This window comes from Schistocerca cancellata, chromosome 1, assembly GCF_023864275.1.
Source record: "Schistocerca cancellata isolate TAMUIC-IGC-003103 chromosome 1, iqSchCanc2.1, whole genome shotgun sequence".
Lineage (NCBI taxonomy): Eukaryota > Metazoa > Arthropoda > Insecta > Orthoptera > Acrididae > Schistocerca > Schistocerca cancellata.
In genome coordinates this window covers 534,883,661-534,907,440 of record NC_064626.1, presented here as the reverse complement: position 1 = coordinate 534,907,440, position 23,780 = coordinate 534,883,661, and the positions used below count along the sequence as shown (strand labels likewise).

At 43.2% G+C, this 23,780-nt stretch overlaps 1 protein-coding gene across 1 annotated transcript in view; it reads left to right on the top strand.

The window, feature by feature from the left end:
• The first annotated feature begins 1,918 nt into the window (after positions 1–1,918).
• LOC126179459 (ankyrin repeat domain-containing protein 29) overlaps positions 1,919–23,780 on the top strand; it is a 597,930-nt gene continuing 576,068 nt past the window's right edge. The window contains exon 1 of the mRNA XM_049924610.1: positions 1,919–2,093. Within this exon, the coding sequence (XP_049780567.1) occupies positions 2,082–2,093 (12 nt within the window). The 5' untranslated portion in view covers positions 1,919–2,081. The remainder of the gene's footprint in view (positions 2,094–23,780) is intronic.

Genomic DNA, 23,780 nt, shown 5'->3' with positions numbered 1-23,780 from the left:
CCCAGAATTTCTTTTAACTATCTTAGAATGTCACCAGAACTGTTCACGTTTCTTCTAGAGTTAATTATGCGATAAGGAATAAAGGTACTGTAATGCATGAAGCACTGTCGGCAGAACTGAAATTATATATCATATTGCGTGTATTACAATCGAGAACACTCCGCATGCTATTAGGTACGGTTTTAGTTGGTGATGACGCTATTTCATTAGCAAAAAAATGGTTCAAATGGCTCTGAGCACTATGGGACTTAACTTCTAAGGTCATCAGTCCCCTAGAACTTGGAACTACTTAAACCTAACTAACCTAAGGACATCACACACATCCATGCCCGAGGCAGGATTCGAACCTGCGACCGTAGCGGCCGCGCAGTTTCAGACTGTAGCGCCTTTAACCGCTTGGCCACCACGGCCGTCATTTCATTAGCACCAATAATTATTAACATTAACAGTAATAATTATTAACATTAGCAACAATGATTATTCGAAGCAGGCCGCATTAAGAAGAGAATGGTTTGCAAACTACTCACTTGAAGACAGATCTGTACAGTGGCAACATTTCAAAATGCTATCATATGTGATTGGGGAGCACTGCGGCGACGTTTTAAATAGATGATTATTGAATAAAGAATGCAGCTTCTTGAATTTGTATAGCCTTCCCTCCTCTCAACAATATTCCTTAACAAAGAGTTGGCTAACTCTAACGACGGGATTTTAGTCTTGTAGACGAGAACATTGCCACAGCTAGAATTACACTTGCTTGTATTTTGCTTAATTCAGTTATATATGTGCTCCTGACTCAATAAATTTTGCCCTGCATCCCAGATATTGTCAAATCATCTATGTTATGATCGCACATGACATTGTCTCAGCGGCAGCAATATGTTGCTTATTTTTGTAATCAGCGTCACTGAAATCCCACAAACACCTATGCAAAGCATAGATATCCAAAAAGCGAACATTGATCTCCGTTCCCCACTTCATATTTCAGCTTGTCTACATTCTACAAACACACATAACCTCAAAACTCATGCAACTAGTGTCGCCAAAGTTTGAACACGCCGAAAGTGTTTAGTTTATCTAACTAACGCGTAGCGCAAACGCTTGGCGCACATGTGCAGTGGCCGGTAGCGCAGTTGCCTGCAACCCAGTGTCGTCGCCTAATCTACGCTTTAGAACAGTCAGTTAGTAGACAAAGAATTTTTCAAATAATGATTCATGAGAAGATAATTGGGTATGAGTCACAAGTTAATAGTTTTGCTGTTGTAGACATCGGTTCCAATTATAACGAGGACCTTTGAGCTGGCTCCAGGGTCGCCTACCCAATGAGACCTGAAGGAAACTACGACCCATTGTAAATACTGGACAGTTATTTACATGTAAATTATGATAACTACTTATAAATGAGAAACCATAAGAAGTTGTTTTCAATACGTATGTAGCTATGTGAATATGTACCGGATTTTTATATTATATATGTGAAAAATTCTTCTAGACCTACAGGTTGCGCGGTACTACGCTACTACATGTCCGGAAACAAGTGACGGGCTTTCATATATTCTGGCCATGAGTTTAAACCACTAACAATGGAAACTTAGTATCCCAATGAATGGTATTTTTCTACAGTTCCACTTGAAATGTGGCGCCTCGGCCATGTCTTCAGGTAGGCTGAGGTAATATTCTAAAATTTATGAATATGGATCATCTTTTGTAGCGCGTCACGCGGCAAAGGTAGATACGAAACAGCTTCCAGTTCCGGCCTGTAGATGGCAGTGCCATCAAAAGAACGTGACTTTACTCGTTAGTTCGACGTTACCGTAAGAGATGGCAGCTGCGTTGCCTGGTACTCGGAACGCTTTTGGATCAGCAGTTGGCGTTCTAGTAACCATGGAGTGCGAGTACTCGACGGCAAGTGGGGGGAGTGTTTCCTAGCAGTCAGTCTGTCGCTTCGATCTGTAGCGCGCGGGAAACTCACGTGTACTTATGTAACAGGTGAGAACGAGCCGGGTATGCGGTGTGACATGCGACTTGCTTCCGTACAAGTGCCAAAATATTTGCGAAGATAACAACACGCCGAAAGCATCATGTCAATGAAGGTAAGACCTCATTGTACCGGCATCCTACAATTGTGAAGGGCAGATCCCGCCGTTTGCGAACAGCTGATTGTGACAGAACGTTGACGTCACTGACAATGTGATATTTATTCAGCTTATAAATTTCCCAGATTGTATTTGTCAGCTCTTTATTTTGTCGGCTTCCTGTATAGTTCTTGGGAATATGTTTGTTTATTGCTTTTTCCATATAGAATGTTGAACCAAGAGCCAACCTTTTCTAGAGCAGCGTTCATTAATTGTTGCTGCCTCTCTCAGTGCGTGTGACGTTGGTGAATGTTGCCGGTACTATACGCAATGCCGACAGTTAATCATGTTTAGTTTCAGCGTTTTGCATATTTGTGCCACGCAGTTTATTTTGGAAAAGTACTCATTTATTCGTAGAGCCGCACTAATACGTTGGAACAAGTCTTCTTGTCTAACTTCAATAACATCCGGTACGAAAATACCTTGCTGTGTAGAAGAAGGCACGTTTTACGAAAAGAACATTACGTGTTTCTATAAGCAATACATATATTTCCCGATCTCGAATAGTATGTCTTGTTAATTAACTATTTTAAAGCCGGTTGTCGTTTTGTGTGCATGGTTTCATGAACGATGATTGGCGCCAGCATTAAACAAAACGGTAATATCTTTGTTCACCTTTAAGAGTAGCATTTCGCTGAGCAACAGTTGTGCCGATGACCACGCTAAAGCATTGTTTCTGCAGTGCTCTGTTGGTTTATCATCGTTATTTTGATAGATTTGCGAACCAGTGGGCATTGATAAAATCCCTTATTTCGCTTGCAACGAATTTTTGTTGTTATAGTTTGCCTGCGACAATCGTGCTGAAGGAAAGCACAACGTACAAAACCAGCGAGATACATGGATGCCGGTTGCTATTGTCGCATGAATTTACATGCATTGTGAAAAACAACACTTCGTGCGATTGCGGTTTCTTGTCAAATACTACTATTGTACGGAAGTCAGGTATTTCAGGTTAATGTTGATAAAACAGGGTGTTGTTACCATTTAGAGAAACAGAATCATCGTAGAATTTGTTTAGAGATTCAGTTGTTCGACGATAACAAGAATACGTTACGTATCCTACTCGCAGAAGCAAAAACGCTGCAAAATACTGAGTAAACAAAGCCAACCCCAAATTTGCTGTATCATTGTACGTAAGTTTTCGTAGAAACACATCATATGACTGTGAAATAGCAAAATATATAACGCAACGCAACGTCGTGTGAAATAGTACTGGATGTAACACTGTTTAACGTTAAGTCCTTAGGACGAAGGAAGAAAATACCCAATACGAGACTGCTGATTAAATGTGCACACATCGCTTAAACAGTGTAACGTTATAATCAATGTAAAACTGGTAACGAATAGCCGATATAACAAGAATAGCACACAAATAATCTCCGTTCTTTACTATCCTATTACGTTCAGTACTTCACAACGTTTATTCTTAACACCAAGCGTTAACCAGATTAAAGTTACTTACGTGTTCAGAACACTAAGCCCTTCAAGTACTAAAAGGACCAAAAAAATGGACTGTGAATAACAAATTAGAGTCGGAAGTGTGTAGTTATATGGGTCGAAATTATTCATTCCTTAGGTGTTGGTGTAAATCAACTGCCAAATAAGTAGAAATATTTTTATTTTTCAAACGTAATTTTGTTGTCACAACGATTTTCGCTACTTTTGCGAAGAATCTTACAGTTATAGACAGTGAAACTGCTGGAAACTCCAGGAGGATGGAAACTTTTCGTTTCAGGAATTATTTCACAAATTTCTTTGAGTGCTTTGACAATTCCGAAACCCAGTAGCTACGGCGGTCTCCGAACTTAGCCATAGCCCGTTAAGTTACGCCCCCACTGCCCCGCACGTGCTCGTTCATCCCAAGTGTGTGCGTTATTATGGCCATTGTTTTCGGCAGCTGTACAGAAAAGAATTTCTACCAAATTTGTTGCTATTTCAGCTGTAACTGTTGATGCAAATTGCTGTTATTACTCGTTGTATAACACACTCTTAAAACATAAAAAACGACGCACCAAGAAGGAATTATCCGAATGGGACAGAAATCGGCAGAAGTTGTGTACATGTACAGACAAGCAAATGATTAAATTTCAATAAAGCTGGATAATTTATTGAAGAGAAAGAGATTCACAAATTGAAATGGAAATGTTCGCATGGTGTCAGTGGCCGGGAGTTCTCAGGCGGGACGTTTTCACAATTTGAGCAAGTCAATAACGCGTTGGATCACCCCTGGCCTTATGCAAGCAGCTATTCAGCGTGGCATTGATTGATACAGTTGTTGTATGCCCCCCTCAGGGATATCGTGCCAAATTCTGTACAGCTGGTGCGTTAGATCGTCAACATCTGTAGCTGGTTAGAGGGCCCTGTCCATAATACTTCTCAATAGCGGAGAGATCCGGCGACCATGCTGGCCAAGGTAGGGTTTGTTGAGCACAAAGACAAACAGTAGAAACTCTCAAGTGTGCGGGCGAGCATTATCTTGCTGAAATGTAAGTCCAGGACGCCTTGCCATGAAGGGCGATAAAACGGCCCGTCGAATAACGTAGACATACCTCTGTGCTGTAAGGGTGCCGCGGGTGACAACCAAAGAGGCCCTGCTGTAAAAATACCCGTCACCCCTGGCTGTTGGCCCGTATGGCGAGCTACAGGTTGGTATCCCAGCACTGTCCGGGACCTCGCCGGACGTAGGGGTTCAGTTCGAAGGCACTAATAGGTTGAAGACAATTCAGTGAGGTTGCAGGACGAAGGCGTGTGTAGTCATGCCAGACATCGGTGGCACGCCGACCCGACATTCGCCCGTCATACGTCCCGGTCACCAGGACTGGTGGTCTGGGGTGCCTCTTCTTTTCATAGTACGACCCCTTTGTCAACCGTTGTACCCTTAACAGCACAGCGATACGTCGACGATATTCTACGCCCTATTTTATTGCCGTTCATGGCGAGCTTTTCGGGGCTTACATTTCAGCAAGATAATGTCATCCAGCCAGCTCGGGATGTTGGCGATCTAACGCACCGGTTGTACAGAATTTGACACGATATCTCCAAGGAGGACATCCAGCAACTGTATTAATCAATGGCTAGCGGACTATCTGCTCGTACAGCGGCCAGAGGAGGACCAACGCGTTATTGACTTGCTCAGTTTGTGAATCTCTTTCTCTTGAATATATCATAGTTTTTTTGAAATTGTAACCATTTGTTTGTCTGTACATGTACTATACGCGACGCGCAAGCAATATTTGACACTCGGCGCGGTAGCTGATGAGATCGATTTACAGCAGCTCCCATCGGCCACCGCACCGAGAGTCAACTTTGCGCGAATATTACATCACTTCTACCGATTTCCGCCCCGATGGGACACTTCATTACGTCGGCCTCGTTAATCTTACAAAAAATTTCTTTTGTGTCAGTGTCTCTCTTAACGCTATTTTTGCTGTTTGTAGAGTGCTCTTGAAAAGTGACCAGGGAACTAAATTTTGTTGGCTTTTTCTGAAAATTTTATTGCTATCATAAATGTTTTTGCATATTGTCACCCACTTCTCAGGTAAAAGACATTTAAGCGATTGTTAACGGCCGAAACATTCTAAATATTGTTGCGTTGTACTCCATAGGCCCCGCAGGCGAAGGGCGCGTAATTTATCAGCCCCTTTCCTATTTCAGTCGTAAATATCGCGCTATGAGAACTTTTTTGCCGTTAGACATGGAGGCAGGACGAAGTTATACCTCGTGTAGTTGAAATCGGCGAAAATTGTGTTCATCTTAATTTGAGAGTGACTGTAAGGTATTCTAAAATACAGAAAATTTCTTGTGGAGATAGAGGGTTAAAAATTAAACACGGTGAAATGTTTAACTTATTAAACCCGAAACACACAGGATAAACCAACTGCAATGAGACACATGAAAGTCTTTTGAACTTTATCATTTGCTCTTAAGGCTGTCAACAACAGTTATTTGCTGCAAGCGCATTTCAGGCTTCTTTTAATTACCTAGCGTACATAGCGAAAGCTATAGCAAAACACTGATAGTGCTGTAACTGACCTACAATGTACGAATTCCAACCTAATGGTGGTCCAGGTAGCTTACTTATTGCATTACCAGTGGCTGCTGTAATCCCATTGTGTGTGCTTTGTAGTGCCAATTAGTCGAAATCGCAGTTTCAACCAACACCATTTGTCGACAGCCACAAGCGGAAATGATCTAGATCTGAAGTTATCAGGGTTCTTGTGAAGATAAAGGGTTAAAAATTAATCATGCTGAAATGTTTAACTGATTAAACACGAAACACACAGGTAGGTTCCTGTTATCCTGACTTTTAACTGGTCTCTCTCTTCTGCGTGCTCTCACCCCCCTACAGTTCAGATACCTCAAGTAATTTCTCCTTACCTTCCTGAAGAAGAAATCTTTGGTTGTGAGTAATAGGATAGCTGCTGTTTTCCGTAGTAATGAAAGCTGCGCCTACTGAAGTACTCACCTCTTCGTAAATTTCCTTCGTCCTCTCACCACCTAAAAAGATTTAAAATAATAACACAATGTTAGTGTAGAAGGGTTTCACCAAAAGCCGTAAGTAACAAGTACATGACAGAAGAATCGTTTCACTGGAGTACTACCTTAATGGTGTGTCACTGGTGCGCAGACATAATGTTGCAGCAACTTCGTCTCTTTCATCGCCGCCAGATCATAGTCTTGTGGGCCTTGCGTGGAAGCTTTTTGTCACAAACACCGAACTGTGTTTTCGCGCTTGACTCAACAGCGTGTTGGGGAACGTCACGTTGGTCTCTGGTTGGCTCCCTGCATTGCCCTACGCCACTTAAAACAGTTACTTAGTTCCTTCGATTCCCACGTTGTCAGGCATCCGCGAATGCTGACACTTGTCGGTAATACTTTGTTAGATCAAATCGGCACGGGCCTCACACCGACGAACACCACTCAAGTATCGATCGGACGAGAAGATTCCTCCCTAGATGAACCACACTTCCGCGTGATTCCTACGAAGCCTTATTCTTAGTCTTCTGACTGCCTTCATTGGAATACTAGGGGGCTTGCTGAAAAGTAGTGCTCCCGAATTGTTTATCCTCTTCTCTTTGGTTGAAGTATTACTTGTTACTCATATTACTTGATCTACTTTCCAGACAAATTGCAGCCCTCTGCCGCTAGACAGCTCCGAATTGCAGCGTGTAACATTGCAGTCTGAAACGTAATAATGTCGAGCGTTACAAACCTTCAGAAAACTGAAATCACGAATACGAAGAATTCGTCCACACATGGAGCACCCCCTCATTCGGCATGCGAGTGCCAGACCACACACGACTGCTGCGACGTCTGAAAAAATCCGACGCTTCGGACGTCACTGACTATGTTCTGTATAGTCCCGATTTAGCGCCATCCGAGTTTCAGGCGATTAACCTTTCGAGATAAACGGAAGGTTGATTCTTCGCGGAATATCTGTTTGGACATGAAATGTTCATCGTCAAGTCCTTCCTGCATTGTGATGCAAAACTGAAGGCGCCGGCCATAATCTTCGACTTTTAATTGTTGCACGAGCTGCAGACGGTACGATCTCAAATGTAAACGCCATCACAAATCTTTCGCTCTGTTTGCTACTGTATTCCAAGTTCGTGGCTTCGCAGGCCTATGATTTTCTTGGACAACGTACGAAAATTTCCCGACCCTCTCTACGGCTGCATCTGGCACACTTGTTTGACAGGTGCTTTTCTGTTTACAGAGCCACCCAGTGCCACTAAATTAGCGATACGTGTGCACAGTGCTCTGTTTATATGGCCGTTCTCTCCCATAATTTCTTCTGAACGTACACTGCGCTGTTGTAGCAGATAAACATCTCGAATGTTCCAGCACACAAAAACTTTTACCTTACTTTGTCGTCATTTTGTCAAGGCACTGCTCTCATGGTACCAACTGGTGCGCACAGTGCAAACTCTGTGTGTTTACGGCTCCATTCATGCTTCAATAATATTTCCAAGTAATCGTTTGGAAAGTATAAAAAACATAGTAGTCCTTAATCGTTTCTGGAGTACAGATGCTACCGCGGTATCTCTGATTTACATATCTGCAATACTGTCATTTACCCCGCTCCTCTTACCACTGTTGTTTGAGGTTCTGTTTTAGTACGACATGATGACTACTGTCGTAATTTTTTAATAACGCTTTCGTCTAATAATGGCGTGACGCCTACTGCCAGTTAGACTGCCCGCCAGGCTGTAACTCGGTACCAATGTTACCGCCGTCCGCCCGTGCAGCAGTGTTTTATGTTTTGTCTGTAGAGCATACATCGTCAAACTGTGTTTACGTAAACTCGGAATAAACATTGTGCCAAACTGTACGAAGGTTTTACACACACCTTCCAAACGACAGTACACCGCTCAGATATCGGTCTACGAGTATTGAGTTTCTAGCAGTGAATCCAAAATCTCAGTCGGCCGCTATGGCCGAGCGATGCTAGTCGCTTCCGTCCGGAACCGCGCTGCTGCTACGGTCGCAGGTTCGAATCCTGCCTCGGGCATGGATGGTGTGATGTCCGTAGGTTAGTTAGGTGTAAGTAGTTGTAAGCCTAGGGGACTGATAACCTCAGATGTTAAGTCCCATAGTGCTTAGAGCCATTTGAACCAAAATCTCAACGAATATTCGAAGCCGTCCAAAATGTACATTCTCATCGTGCTTTGCTGTTAGAAATACTACTCCACAGACTACTTATGACCTTATACCTTTAATGTTACATTTGTAACCATATAAAATAATCCATCCACTTTGGGATTCTCACCTTCCGTTTTGCTACGCGAATTGTCTACGGTTAGCGAGGTAGCTGATCTGTCATTGCGATTGTCACCGAGGAGTTATCAATAAATGCTGCGGCATATTTCGAGACGCTACTCAGAAACCAGTACATTGTGCAGGACTTTTTTCTTTTATATATATATACTTACATTGCGCTCTTTCAACCCTCCATTACGGTTTATGCATTCAACGCTGAAACGTTCTGGAAAAAAAATTGGTTCATATTTCCATCTGGCCAACTTGATTTAGTCTCCACGGTAATTCATTCGATCGAAAGATGCCGGCCCTCAATCTGCAACTACATGCAGTTGAAAATGCAACAGCCTACGGGCCTTATACATACTGTGATCAAATCGTCTTATCCTTTTGTATAGACTACACTGAAAGTGGCTGTTCGCTGAGGTGTGCGAAAGAATGTTTAGCAAATAATGTAGATGGTGGACAATAAAATATGTAGGCAGAGTCGCAGTTGCCTTTTTTCTACGGTTAACTGGTACATTACTATTTGACAATACATCACGAAATAATCAGCTGTCAAAAATCACTAGATGATGACCCACTGAGATGCGAACCCGTTTGTAGACATGGGTTGAATCAGCAAAGTGTAAAATCTTGGGTTCACTATGGACGTTCATAGTTTGCGACGTACGGCCGCCACGCCTTTCCGAAAGATGTATGCTTTCTCAGCTTCATCAATCCCCAATATACACGCATCAACTTAGTCTTCTTCTGTATTGCAACAGAATAGCATATCTGTACGAGACAAATTAAGTGATATAAGTGTTTTGTAAGTCTCACAAGAAACTAGAGTGAAATACATTAATTGTAGGCATTTTTATGTTGGTATTTCGACCGTCTGAAAGGCCTTTCATAGAGGATTTTCTTCCTCCACGTTTATGACGGAGTAACTATCAAGTATCACTTGCCTCGTCGGCGCTAGTTTCCGTAGAGCAGGAGTACCGAACCCGCGGGCCGCATGCGGCTCAAAAAACGAGAATCTATATCAGGAACGGAAAAAATAAATAACTAAATAAGTTAGTCTCCCCCCCCCCCCTTTCTCTCTCTCTCTTTCTCTCTCTCTCTCTCTCTCTCTCTCTCTCTCTCTCTCACACACACACACACACACACACACACACAGCGGTTATTGTTAGTATTGTCAAGTATACTATGTGTGGCCCTAAACTACTCATCTTCTTGTAGTGTGGTCCAGAAAAACTGAAAGGTTGTGCACCCCTGCCGTAGAGAGTAGCGTAAACTTTCGGGTGACGCGCCGAGCAGCCCAAACAACAGCCAAAGATCGGCAAATACACTGTATTTTTTCTCCAGAATATCTTACAAGACCTACAAAAGAGTTGTATTACTAAGTTTGCCTCATACAGATCTGTTATTCTGGCATAATAATATCACATTTCCATTACAAAGACCACACCTGTACGTAGGTGATTAATGAATTTGTGAAAACGCTTTGCATCATGAACTCATGGTGAAGAGATTACATATATCTTTAACGAATCAAAGGTGAACTGTTGTGAAAAAAATAGACACCTGGCTTTGTATATCTAAATTTCTAGTGTACATCATGTGAATTATCCCAGGTACAACGACTTGAGTTGTCACATCCGTGAGACATGCTGAAGGAAGAAAGACAAGGGCTTAATGCCCCGTCAATAAAGAATTCATCAGAAACCGAGTACACGGTCGTCTCGGGGAACGAAATCGCCCATACGCCTTATCAAATGTAAGGAATGTATGTCTTAGGACCACAGTCTTATTCAACAGGTAGCTGATTTCGGTCTGTGATGAACATCCGAGACCGAAATTAATTACCTCTGCACATTCCATAACTGGAGTGAAGACATAAACGCTTTCCTGGATCGCTGTCAATATTGCTGCATTTCATGAGATGTAAAAAAGTCACGAGAAATCTAAATCTGAATGGCCTGACAGGGTTGTTAACCAACGCCACCTAGAGACAAGGCCAAGCAACCGTATCGTGACGTCATAGCCAAGCTACAAACGAAATATAAAGCAACCACCACAAAAAGAATTTTGGTTCGTAATGTTCGCGATCTTTGAGTTGATACTTGAATGTGGTTAGTTAACATTGAAAACGTCTATAGACGTTTATGTGAAAAAAGAGGCAAGAAAAGATTAAGAGCGCCTAACTTAGTCCAGATCATGTACAACATGACTAGCAAATATGTAAACAAAGCTGCTGATGTCTTTGCAAAAATGAGTTGTTTTCGAGCCCATGAACTGTTAGGAAGATGTGGGGCGTTTTTAAATGCACAGTAGTTATTTAGTAAAACTTTCACGCATTTCCAAACATTTTCGTACAATAGCACTGAGGTACAGATATCACAGTCGGTTGTATTCCCACAGTTTTATGTTACCGGTACCACTTCAAGAGCAAATTAAGCGACTAAAATTTTGTTTAATGTAACTTCTTTTTGATTACATTACGCTGTTTAAATGATTACCAGTCACAACATACACTAAGTAACGGGATTGCACAATAAAACCGATACACACAAAAATATGTACTCTTCGTTCACTATTTTCACTCAGTTCTTCTGTAAGGATAACACGCAACTTTACCTTTCAGTTCCTGAATGGTGTTATATGAAATTATTTTTAAATATTCGTTATGGCTGGCTATACAAATATTGATGCTTCCCTGCAATACTGCCGCCTCCAACGTGCTCTATTTTTCTTATGGTACCTCTCTGGATGCACCTGCAACTGAAGATATGTAAGCTGGACAGATCGGACAAATGTCTGGCAAGGCATTTGAATGAATCAATTATGATTTTTGCGTCTGTGGCAGTTACTTCCCTGATAATGTCGCTAACTTTGAAATGCCTGTGATACACCTGAAAAATGAACAGTGAATTACATTAATCGTAACATATTCAATTCCGTTGAAAGGCGAACAATAAGATACCTCAATCTAAAGCATGCTTTACTAAATTACATTCAGAACAAAATTTACCACTGAGTAATTAGTAACTTCGAAATCCTGGTTGGTTGGTTGGTTGTTTCGGGGAAGGAGACCAGACAGCGAGGTCATCGGTCTCATCGGATTAGGGAAGGACAGGGAAGGAAGTCGGCCGTGCCCTTTGAAAGGAACCATCCCGGCATTTGCCTGGAGCGATTTAGGGAAATCACGGAAAACCTAAATCAGGATGGCCGGACGCGGGATTGAACCGTCGTCCTCCCGAATGCGAGTCCAGTGTCTAACCACTGCGCCACCTCGCTCGGTATAACCTCGAAATCCTGCCTTTGAATTGATTGGAGCTTTTTATGCCTCATTGCATCGTCTTTAAGGAACTTGATCACATGAACCTTGTTTCTTGCTGTGTAATTTTCATTACATTTCGATACGCAACACTTCATGACCGAAGATGAAACTGCATGAATATGTATCATTCTGCGTCAACGTCACACAAACACTACTTAGTAAAACAATATGAGTTCTGGGTAGTGAAATAACAATCTCGAAGCGATTACACAGAAAAAAGAGCTTTTTTATACCCAAAATGTTGTTGATACAAGACAATTGTTGACTTTCGCTGTTTGTCGCAGACGTCACAGCTTCAAATTCTCGCAAGTTGTTCGGTCTTCTCATTTAGGTGGTGGTGTTTGAACCTCCGTCCTTCCGAATACGCGTCCAGTCTTGTGACTGCCCCACCTCGCTCGCTGGTGCTCATAACGATATGATCTGAAAGCGTACTGGAGCTCGAAATCAAGTATATATATTCTGAATGGGGCGTACTTGATGTTGCCAAACAAAAGTGCATTCCATGTTCACAGCAGTGGAAAATTCGTCGTTTTGGGGTATGGGAGGTTAAAGGAGAATTGAATCGAAGACACAAGCCAGGAGTGTGGAAAAATAATAGCGGAGGAAGGCTGTGAAGTGGAAAGGAAAGATGAAAATTCGATGAAACGCTCTCTTGTTTGTCTTCAATAGTCTGCAAGCCACTGCTTTCATCTTGTTTTCTGGTTGGATCTATTTTTGCTCTCTTCTCTCTCTTTCTTTCTTTCTCTCTCTCTCTCTCTCTCTCTCTCCCTCTCTCTCTCTCTCTCAGCCTTTTCATTACAAGTTATTGGAGGAGGTCACGTAAAGGGTAGCGGCACGCGCAATTAGAGCACAAATTAAAACCACCCCACTCGCAACGTTTGAACTGGCTGGCGTCTGCAGTAGGAGAGGTCTGCGACCCTGACCTTCCGCGGACCGTATTTCAGTGGTCTCTCGAGTTAGACGAGGCATCGTTCTGTGCCGTGCAGCTGTGTGTGTGGGGGGACGGGGGGGAGTCCGACGCGGGAGCCATTAGCAGATTGGTGCGCAAATCTGCAACAGCGGCGGCAGTGGCTACCGTGGGGTGTGGAGCAAGGCACAGCCACAGCACACCGCAGTTCGTGACCAGCCGCCGTCTCGGGGCCCCATTTTGCTGCGGGAACTCTATGAGCTCTCTCCCTTGTGTGTGTGTGTGTGTGTGTGTGTGTGTGTGTGTGTGTGTGTTCCACCAAACTATGGCTTATGAAAAACATCAGGAAAAGACACTCGCAGGATACATAGCGCGAATATCGTGAAACGTGGCCTTAATCTGGTAATAGCATCAATACGGCTAGGAAGTGTAACCACAAGTGTATTCAGGTATTTATTTATTTGCTATTTGATACAAAATTTCAAAAGTATTAATGTAACTCAGCAGTATTGTTCCAAAGGCCTTGCCGCAGTGTTAACACCGGTTTCCTTCACATCACCCAAGTTAAGCGCTATCGCTCGTGGTTACCACTTGGATAGGCGATCGTGCGGGTCTGTCCGGCGCTGTTCGCAAGCGGGTTGCGCTCAGTCCTTGTGAAGGCCAGTTGAGGTGTGCTACTTGACTGAGAAGGAGCGGCTCCGGTCACGAAAGCTGACAATGGCTGGGAAAACTTATAGAGTGCTGGCCACATGCCCTCCTTACCCGTATCCAGTAACCCCTATCGGCTGGTGATGACCACGGCGGTCGGTCGGTACCGTTGGGCTTTCCGGGGTCTGTTCGCGTGCAGTTCAAGGTTCCACTTTATTGTGTTTAAGAGAAAAAGATCGGTATCTACATTACAAAAATCTTCATGCAAGTCTTTGCCAGTCTGGCGCATATGCTCATCCTGAATCGAGAAGACATATGCTGCTGTCCTACTATATTATACCCCATTACTACATAAAGGTTTTGTCATTTATAATTCTCAACTACGCTACACTACGCAACACTGGACTATACTACACAGCAAAAGAAAAAAAAAATGCAAAAATGTTCTTGACATCCCAAGCAAAAGTTTATTTTATCTTTTTGTCTGGATCGTCAACGCCTGCTATGTAGACTAGAGACATAACTCAGAATTCACAGGGGCTGTGTTGCCATACCAACAAACGAGTAGAGATTGTGAAATGCCTGTCAGGATCTCAGGAGGTCCTTCCTGGTCTTCCCCGAGGCTAATGTCGCTACTTCCAAAAGGTCGTTGTAGTTGGGTGTTCTGCGATGGTGTGTCTTATGATGTGTGGCCTCTTCTTAGTTGCCTTTCGGCCATATGGCCTTCCAGTCTGTAAGCTGATATCTCGGCTGTCGGCTTTTGCCACGGCTCGTCATTCCTTATTGTGCTATAAAGTGCTGTATTAGCAAACACATCCGTGAGATATCTGTTGGCATACTCCCAGATGATGTGATTCGGTGTGCTATTTCTCAGCATTAACAAGTGCCTACTGTGCGACAGTGTACCTCGGTAAGTAGTGGGATAAGGACCATATCATAACATGTAGTGTGTTGCTCCCTTGATCGGGTTGAAGTACGGCATTCTTAATGTTTCTTTTCTTTTAGTAGGGAACTGGTAGGTGCTTCTCGCTATTTCTTGACGTTCTCTCTCAGTGCATGCTTTAATTTGCTTTTTCGATGTGGCCGTTCTGCCCACTGTCTCCGATACCTTATCATATTCACCCTTTCGAGCGCAGGAGAAAACTTCTCTGCGCTTGCCGAAAATTTTGTACTGCCTTTAACTTTCTGGCCCTATGCGGCCCTGCCGTCTGTCTGCAGCCCACAATAGAGGTTGAGAATGCGTTGTGGTGCGTTTTTATTGCAGTTACAGGCAGCCAAATGGAGCTTTCTGTTCTAGATTTTAATGCTTCTCTGACAAATGATTTCCACGTGTGCGTGGAGGTTTTGATTTTAGTCGAATTTATACAAAGGTGGTACTTCTTTTGTGTTCACAAGTTGGTCATTTATTCTGATAGTAGAGTTTCTCGATCTTAACGATGTTCCTTTAGAGTAACATGCTATATAAACTGTATTGTGTGCTGTTATCGTTAATTTATTTTCTGCATACAAACTGCTAAGAGTTTCAGGAATTTCCCTACTATTTTCCTCTAAATTAGCCCTTTTCTTGGCAGATACTATAATTAGATCATTTGAGTATACGGGGATCGGCCTGTCTCGGCACTACCGCGTTGCATCTCAACTATGCTCGAACCTTCTCGTAAATACTCGGTAGAGTCCGACCCTTTTTCTTCCGACATTCGGTGCAGCATTTTTCGGTCGGTATGATTGTCTTCATTTCGGTAGAAATGTAGTGGCAGCACTGTTTATCTTTCACTATTTCCTTGTGGTATAAACGACGTTCAAAGATCCTATGTCAGTTTACGCAGAAAGAGGCTGTCTAGCAGTCTGTCGTCACAAGCCTTGAAAATTCATAATAACTATTATGCACTTCTATACTCGATGAATACTCCAGGTTTGCTACAAAATGGCATTTAAACACCATGCACAAATAATTTAAAGATTTAGTTGACGATGGAAGAGGACGAAAATTACGTTTATATACAATGATTTGAGCGGTATTCGCTGCTTAGTACATAAAGAAGTTTGTTTAGCTAAATTGGCAGGTATGGAGTACGTTATGAAATGTTCTTAAGTCGCACACATTGTTACACCGATAATTTCGACAGTTTTTGCTGGAATCGAAGGAAGAGTATGGAGACGTTATACACCGTGATACATTATTCCTTAATCGTACCACACTTACACACCACATCTTAAATATCATAAGAGAGGAAGCGGGATGGAATCATGGTTGGCAGTCACAATTTATAATTAAGGCAGTTTATTGATATTACCCCTTTAAAACAAAATTGACAATTAAAAATTGTGGACGAGCCACTAGATAAAACTTTGCAAATACAATTAGAAACCCAACGTACTCAGTACTCTAACAAACAATTCCATATTAAGAAAAGGGGGTTACTGGCAAACTTGAGAACTTCAAACTCCCATATAGGACTTCCCTCAAAATCGGTATAATGAATCAATTACAGGTAAAGGGTGACTTAATAACACTTGAACACTAGTGCCAAACTAAGATGCCATTGCATAACATGAGAGACACTTAATTAAAAAAAAACTGCAAGAGAGACACTGGTCTTAAAGAAATAAATGTTTACACACTGAGACATGTTAATAAAAAATTGCTAGAAAAAGCTGCGCAAGGAACTCAGCAGGTGCTAGTTTAAGGTTTAGCCAGTTCGTAATATTTAAGAAAACAAGTTCATATACAAACACGTTATATACAAAATATATATCTGCCAGCTTAAGCCGCCTTGACGGAAGGAAGATAAATACTAAACTTTGGAAGGGGATATGTGACCAACTCCGGTAGTGGCCATGTTCTTAAACACTGCCAAGCCTAGACCTCGGATGACATTTTACTCCCCGCCAAGGCGCTGGCACAATTAAAAGTTTCTGCCCGAATCACAAAGACATTCCAATAACTCTGAAACATAGAAACACTGGGAAGAACCTTTGACTCACTTATACATGGACAATTGTATTAATAGAGTGCAGGCTTTAAAAACAGCAACATAAAATCATTTGATTGCAAGAGACACAAAAAACTTATGAGAAAATTTTCTAATATCGACCGCCATTTAACTAGGCCAAGAAAGTCTCCCATAATAATAATAAAGTATAAAATCTCTGGGGCAACGGCTTTGCCGCAGTGGCTACTCCGGTTCCCGTCAGATTACCGAAGTTAAGCGCTGTCGGACGTGGCCGGCACTTGGACGGGTACCATCCGGGCCGCCATGCGCTGTTGCCATATTTCGGGGTGCACTCAGCCTCATGACGTCAATTGAGGAGCTACTCGACCGAATAGTAGCGGCCCCAGTCACAGGAAACCATCATAACGACTGGGAGAGCGGTGTGCTGACCACACGCCCCTCCTATACGCATCCTCATCTGAGGATGACACGGCGGTCGGATGGTCCCGATGGGCCACTTGTGGCCTGAAGACGGAGTGTTTTAAAACCTATGAGTGCGTCGGTGAACAAACAATTACGACGGCTTACTCCATATCAGGTACATAATACGAGGGAGCGGGTTCCACAGCATCACCGCTTTCCAGCGAAGTCACAGAACTAGTATCTCCAAGCTGTCCATGTCGGCAAAACGCCCAACTAATTTCACACCACAGCGTGTAACGGTCATCGCACTCGTTCGGCAGCTGTTGACAGTCGTCTCTCCCACGAATGACACGAGATCTCGAGGGTTACCCGTCGAAGGCTAACAACCAACTCGCTTCACCTGCGAAGCCCCAAGAGAAGACACGCGAAAAGCAAAGATAGTTTACCTCAACCACCATCGATCTCAACGATACATGAACGAAATAAGACTGGCGCCAGCTCGATACGGCTCGCAGCGTCCAGGCACATTAATGTGGCCGTTTGTCAGAAGCCTAAATAACCACCTTTTGCAGCGCGGACCAGTGCGAGAGGTGCAGGACGAGTCAGTGAGGCACTGGAAGGTACCGACGAGGATGTGGACCCACGCCGACTCCAGTGCTGTGGCCAGCTGCGGAAGGTGTTCTCGGTGGAAAATCCACGACGTGAACAGCCCGTCGAGGTGGTACCACAGATTCGCGATTGGGTTTATATCCGGGGAGTTTGGTGACCAGGGGGATACAGTGGTGACCAGGGGGATACAGTAAACTCACCCTGGTGCCTTTCGAACCACACAGGTACACCGTGAGTTGCTTGACATGTTGCATTGTCCTGTTGGGCGATGTTACGGTGCCGAGGAAAAACAAGCTGCATGTAGGGGTGGACGTGGCCACCAAGTTGCATGCTTATCTTAATCCACTGTGCCTTCCAGAATGATGAGATCACTGAGAGAATAACCCAAAAACATTCTCCAGACCATAAAGCATGTAGGAAACTTGTTTTCGGGCATTTCACGCCGTACACGTCCGACAATGTATGATGGTGCAACATGCTCGAAATTCTGAGAAAAACAGGGGTAAGCTATAGGGAGAGACGGGTAACATACGATATGTACAAGAGCCAAGACGGAATAATAAGAATGGGCGACCAAGAACGAAGTGCTCGCATTAAGAAGGGTGTAAGACAAGGATGTAGTCTTTCGCCTGTATTGTTCATTCTGTACACTGAAGAAAATAAAGACGGAAATAAAAGAAAGGTTCAGAAGTGGAATTAAAATTCAAGGTGAAAGGATATCAGAGATATGATTCGCTGTTGACATTGCTATCCAGGGTGAAAGTGAAGAAGAATTACATGATTGCTGAATCTATCCGTTTGGCTTTAGAGAAGGTAAGGGCACCAGAGGCAATTCTGAGATTGCGGTTGATAATGAAAGCAGGAGTAGTCAAGACACGTCCGTAGGATTTGTCGACCTGGGAAAAGCGTTCGACAGTGTAAAATGGTGCAATATATTCGAAATTCTGAGTAAAATATGGGTAAGCTATAGGGAGCGAAGGTAATGTGCAACTTGTACAAGAGCGAAGTCGTAATAAGAGTGGAAGAACAAATAAAAAGGATGCAAGACAGGGACGTAGTACGTCGCCCCTTCTGTTCAATCTACACATCGAAGAAGCAATGTTGGAAATAAAAGAAAGGTTTAAGTATGGAATTGAAGCTCAAGGTGAAAGGGTATCAGTGACAAGATTTGCTGATGACATTGCTATACTCAGTGAAAGGGAAGAAGAATTACAGGTCCTGTTGAATAGAATCGAGTCTAAAGAGTACAGAGTATGGACTGAGAGGCAATCGAAGAAAGACGGAAGTAATAAGAAGTCTCAGAAATGGGAGAAAGTTATCAGGATTGATGGTCTCGAAGTAGATGAGGTTAAGTAATTCCACTACCTAAGTAGCAAAATAACCGATGACGGACGGAGCAAGGAGGACATCAAACACAGAATGGCACTGGCAAAAAGGGCATTCCTGGCCAAGAAATGTCTAACAGTATCAAACACTGGCATAATGTGAGGAAGAAATTTCTGAGAATGTACGTTTGGAGCACAGCATTCTATGGTAGTGAAACATGGACTATGGGAAAACCAGAACAGAAGATAATCGAAGCTTCTGAGGTGTGCTGTTACAGACGAATGTTGTAAATAAGGCTGACTGATGAGGAGGTTCTGTGAAGAATCGGAGAGGAAAGGAATATGTGGAAAATACTGACTAGGAGAAAGGACAGGATGATAGGACATCTGTTAAAACATCAGGGAATGACTTTCATGGTACTAGAGGGAGCTTTAGAGGGCAAAACCTGTAGAGAAAGACGGAGATTGGAATACATGCAGCAAATAATTGAGGGCGTAGGTTGCAAGTGCTACTCTGAGATGAAGAGATTTGCACAGGAGAGGAATTTCTGGTGGGCCGCATCAAACCAGTCAGGAGACTGGTGACTCAAAAAATCAACGGCATCAGTCTGAAGGAGCATAAAACGTGATTCACCTGAAAAGGCCACCTTTTACCATTCATGGAACGTCCAGTTGCGGTATAAATCTCAACCTTCGTCGCCGTTCAACAGCAGTTAGCAATTGGTACATGAACTAGGCGCTTCCTGTGGAGGCCCATACATGCCAACAACGTTCTCTGAACCGCCGTTGAGGACAGTCGGAGCCCCTAGGTTCGCCTGGACAATCAAGTGCTCAACATTTGCACGTCTATTCGCCCGTAAACATCTCAGCAGCCATCGTTCACCCCTGCCTTTGGCCCGTAGTGCATCTCAGTTGCCTGGGCGCCAGTTTTGGTCCGAAAGCCAATGATCAGGCCCCTTAGCACGTCAAGTAAACCACTCCGTTTCTGCATTAGACTGCACTTTTTTCCGTTCACCTCCTCCGACACGCGTTATATACCCTCCACCGGTAGTTCTGCCACCTTCTGCTTGTGAGTGGTTGTTGCACTTTGACGTCGAACATTGGCGGTGGTCACGTTAATGTGACTGGACGGTGTGTATTACTGTGAAGTACGTTGATTAACTCTAAGAACATGTCTGGAAGTATTTGTCAATTTATGATCCGTTATTGTTGAATTTCAGAAGAAAACTGAAAGCTGGAACCAAAATTGGCCCGTAATCGATTCCAGGTGTCGCGTATTGTTCATATTGTTTACCACTCAAAGAGTACAATTGTAACGAGTGAAAACTGCACAGTTATTCCGAATCAATAGATTAGTTACAAAAAGTGTTATTTATCGAGAGAATTTGTACCTGTGTGCCCGCGACGAGTGTCAACGCCGAGGAAATCTGAATTTCGCAGTTCCTCAACGAAGGCGCTGCCGCCAGGTAATGCGGCCAGGCTGTCAACACGATTTTGGTGCATGCTCGGAATACTCGCAGCGCGCAGTGCGTGGTGGTCAGAAAGTCTGAAAAGCTTGTAAGAGCGTTGCATGGGAGTCTGTAGTGAGAAATAATTGTTCAGAAAAAAATTGGATGCATTACGCCGTTTCCGAGCTATTTAGCATTGAAGTTAGACAATCAGGTCGTTGCGCACGCAAATTCAAGCACTTGCGCGCACCAAGATGTGGTATTGCACAATCATCTGTGGGGCCATGAATTATGACGTGTTCATATGCTCATTACCAGTTAAAATGTGCATTTACGGAATCGATAAATTTAAGCCAGGTGAACAAAAGCTACGTTTGTTCGTTTCGAAGAAACCAAATGAAGAAAATGTGTGGCGCCACTGTCTCTGGCAGGCTGCTTGAATTTGTGCGCGACTACCTGGTTGGCTAGCTTCAATGCTCCATAAATCGGTAACGGCGCAGCGTATCGAATTTTTTTCGTAACTATTATTTATCAGTACAACCTCCCCTGCAACATCTTTACAAGCTTTCCAGACTGTTTCCGGCCACACTGCATGTTACGAAAAGGAGGACGTCAGTGTCACTTCGATGGCTCCCCTGCGGATGACTGGCAGGTGCCCAGTCGAAATATCGCGGAGTGTTGTTGACGCCGACCGGCTGCAAGTCCAAAGTTTTTTCGAGAATTTGTACCGGACCATCAACGTGTTTTGGCAGTCGGAAATTTCGGTGATTCCAGTTACGAATTGTTTGAAAATTCCTCGTGTTGAGTACATAGAGCAGTTTCTGACTTCCATTTAGTCCAAATCAAGAAAAATTTCTGGTTTGAAAATGTGTAGACGCCAATGAGAGGGTTATAGGATCCTTAAATTGGCATTTTTCAGACCTTGAGACCTTGGACGTAGTGTATTTATCTAAAAATAGACAGCGCCGAAGACTTTTTACACAAGAAATTGTCTTTCAGAGCCACACCGAAATATTTTCTTGTTTCCCTCGTAAATTGTGTACGCTCATAGGTGTCTTGCGAGTCAGAATATCTATTAAACCGAAGGCAAATGCAGAAAAAGTCATTAGATCGTCACTGATTCGTGGCATTGAAATAAGGGCAGTGACTGTGACACATGAGTAGCATTACTCGTGTTGGTATTTACGTAGGGGCTGTCAGCAAGACTCGTCGTTATGGATACATGTGGAGTAGTTTCAGAGTCGCCTAATATATCAAATTTGTCTGAATATTGAGATAGTATGGTATGTTTTGGATAAAAGTCGTGAAGAAAAAGTTTTCCCATCACTGTAGATATGTCTGTAGCTGCCTGGCTGTCAAGTATGGAAAAGGAGACATGAAAATTAATGAAATATACCAACGAATCAAATTAGGTCGCAGCATTTAGAAAGCTGTGTCCATATAGGAGGAAAAGTAGCGACAGAATGCTAGACATTAAACTCTACAATGTACGCCCATGGGTATGCGCAGTACGCGTCCTCAGCTAGCCGTTTTCATGTCGCTTGTTCCCAGAGCAACAGGTGTCTAGCTGTTGTGTACACCGTTAAGGCAGAAACCCCTGTGCCAATAGAGACAGCTAATTGCTGTTCCGGCTAACTCTAAGTGCACAACACATATGCAGAGATCGCAGCTCTGATTCCTTTCTTCCGATTCTCATTGACACATAACAGCATTTCAATCTCACATTTTGTTGAAAAGCTTATACATTAAGAAAGTAAGTTCAAATACGTAATATAAATAGTGTACACTTTTTTATTGTTGTGCGCGCTTGATTTTAGTCGGTAGGTTTTTCTCTTTATATTAATTTTTTTATGTAATTGAATCAAATTTTATTGTGAAGACACTGCACAACTAGTTTCGCGGCCAGGTTACGCGAATCACCAGTGTTTTGGACCTGAGAGTGTGTACAATTAAACATTGTGAGCAATCAGTCATTTGAGGAACGTGCTAGTACTGAATTTACTTAGACTAGTAGCCAAGGGTAACATTTCATGCTTGGCACAGCAGCGTTAGCGATTCCGTAAGCAGAGGCGGAACATGCTGTGAACTGCGCGAATCCTGCGGTACTGACTGATCTCACAAATGCGGCAAGAAGAGTAACGGCTGGCCTTCATACATTGTGTTATCGTCATCCTGTTTGACTTAACATGTCACAGGACGATGTTCGCTTCTGTTATAAATAGCCGGAAAGTTGAGCCATCGTACATGCACATGAACGGAAACATGGAGACACCGCGAGAAATGTATGCTTGAACATAAAAGCAGATCTAGCCAAGCTTTCAGTTGTGCTTCTATATTTGACTACGAACAGCACCAGTACAGATTCCTCAGTACACTGCAATTGTCAGTCAGTCATAACAGAGTTCAGTGTAGTTGTGAGTGCATCATGTCGGACCTAAACGAATTTGAAAAAATGGTTCAAATGGCTCTGAGCACTATGGGACTTAACATCTGAGGTCATCAGTCCCCATAGAACTTAGAACTACTTAAACCTAATTAACCTAAGGACATCACACACATCCATGTCCGAGGCAGGATTCGAACCTGCGGCCGTAGCGGTCGCGCGGTTCCAGATTGAATCGCCTAGAACTGCTCGGGCACACCGGCCGGCAAACGAATTTGAACGTGGGCAAATTGTTGGTACTGCAATGGTGGGTGCTTCAGTAACTAATGTAGCCAAAATCTCAAGAGTTATCGTATCGGAGATTTAGATCGCGTGCAGTGAAAGCGGAAAAACATCATCCGCTAAGTCACGACGCGGACAAAAGCGTGTTGAGTGACGTGGGGGACGAAAAATAAGAGGACCACGTTGCTGAAGTCACTTTAGAACTGAATATCGTATTTCCGAACCCTGTCATCACAAAGAAAACACTAAGGGAGCTCCATAATCAGAGGATTGCAGGGCGAGCTGGAATCCCAAAACCACACATTAGTGATGTAAAAGGCTATAAATCAAAATGTTCAAATGTATTTGAAATCTTATGGGACTTAACAGCTAAGGCCATCAGTCCCTAAGCTTACACACTACTTAACCTAAATTATCCCAAGGACAAACACACACACCCATGCCCGAGGGGGGACTCGAACCTCCGCTGGGACCAAAAAGACCATAAAAGAGAACGTGATGCCGAAGCCATAAAACTTGGAATGTGGAGAAATGGAAGAAAGTAATTTGGTCGGATGCGTCTTGCTGCGTTCTCTTTCCAACTTCGGACCGCGTTTGTGTTCC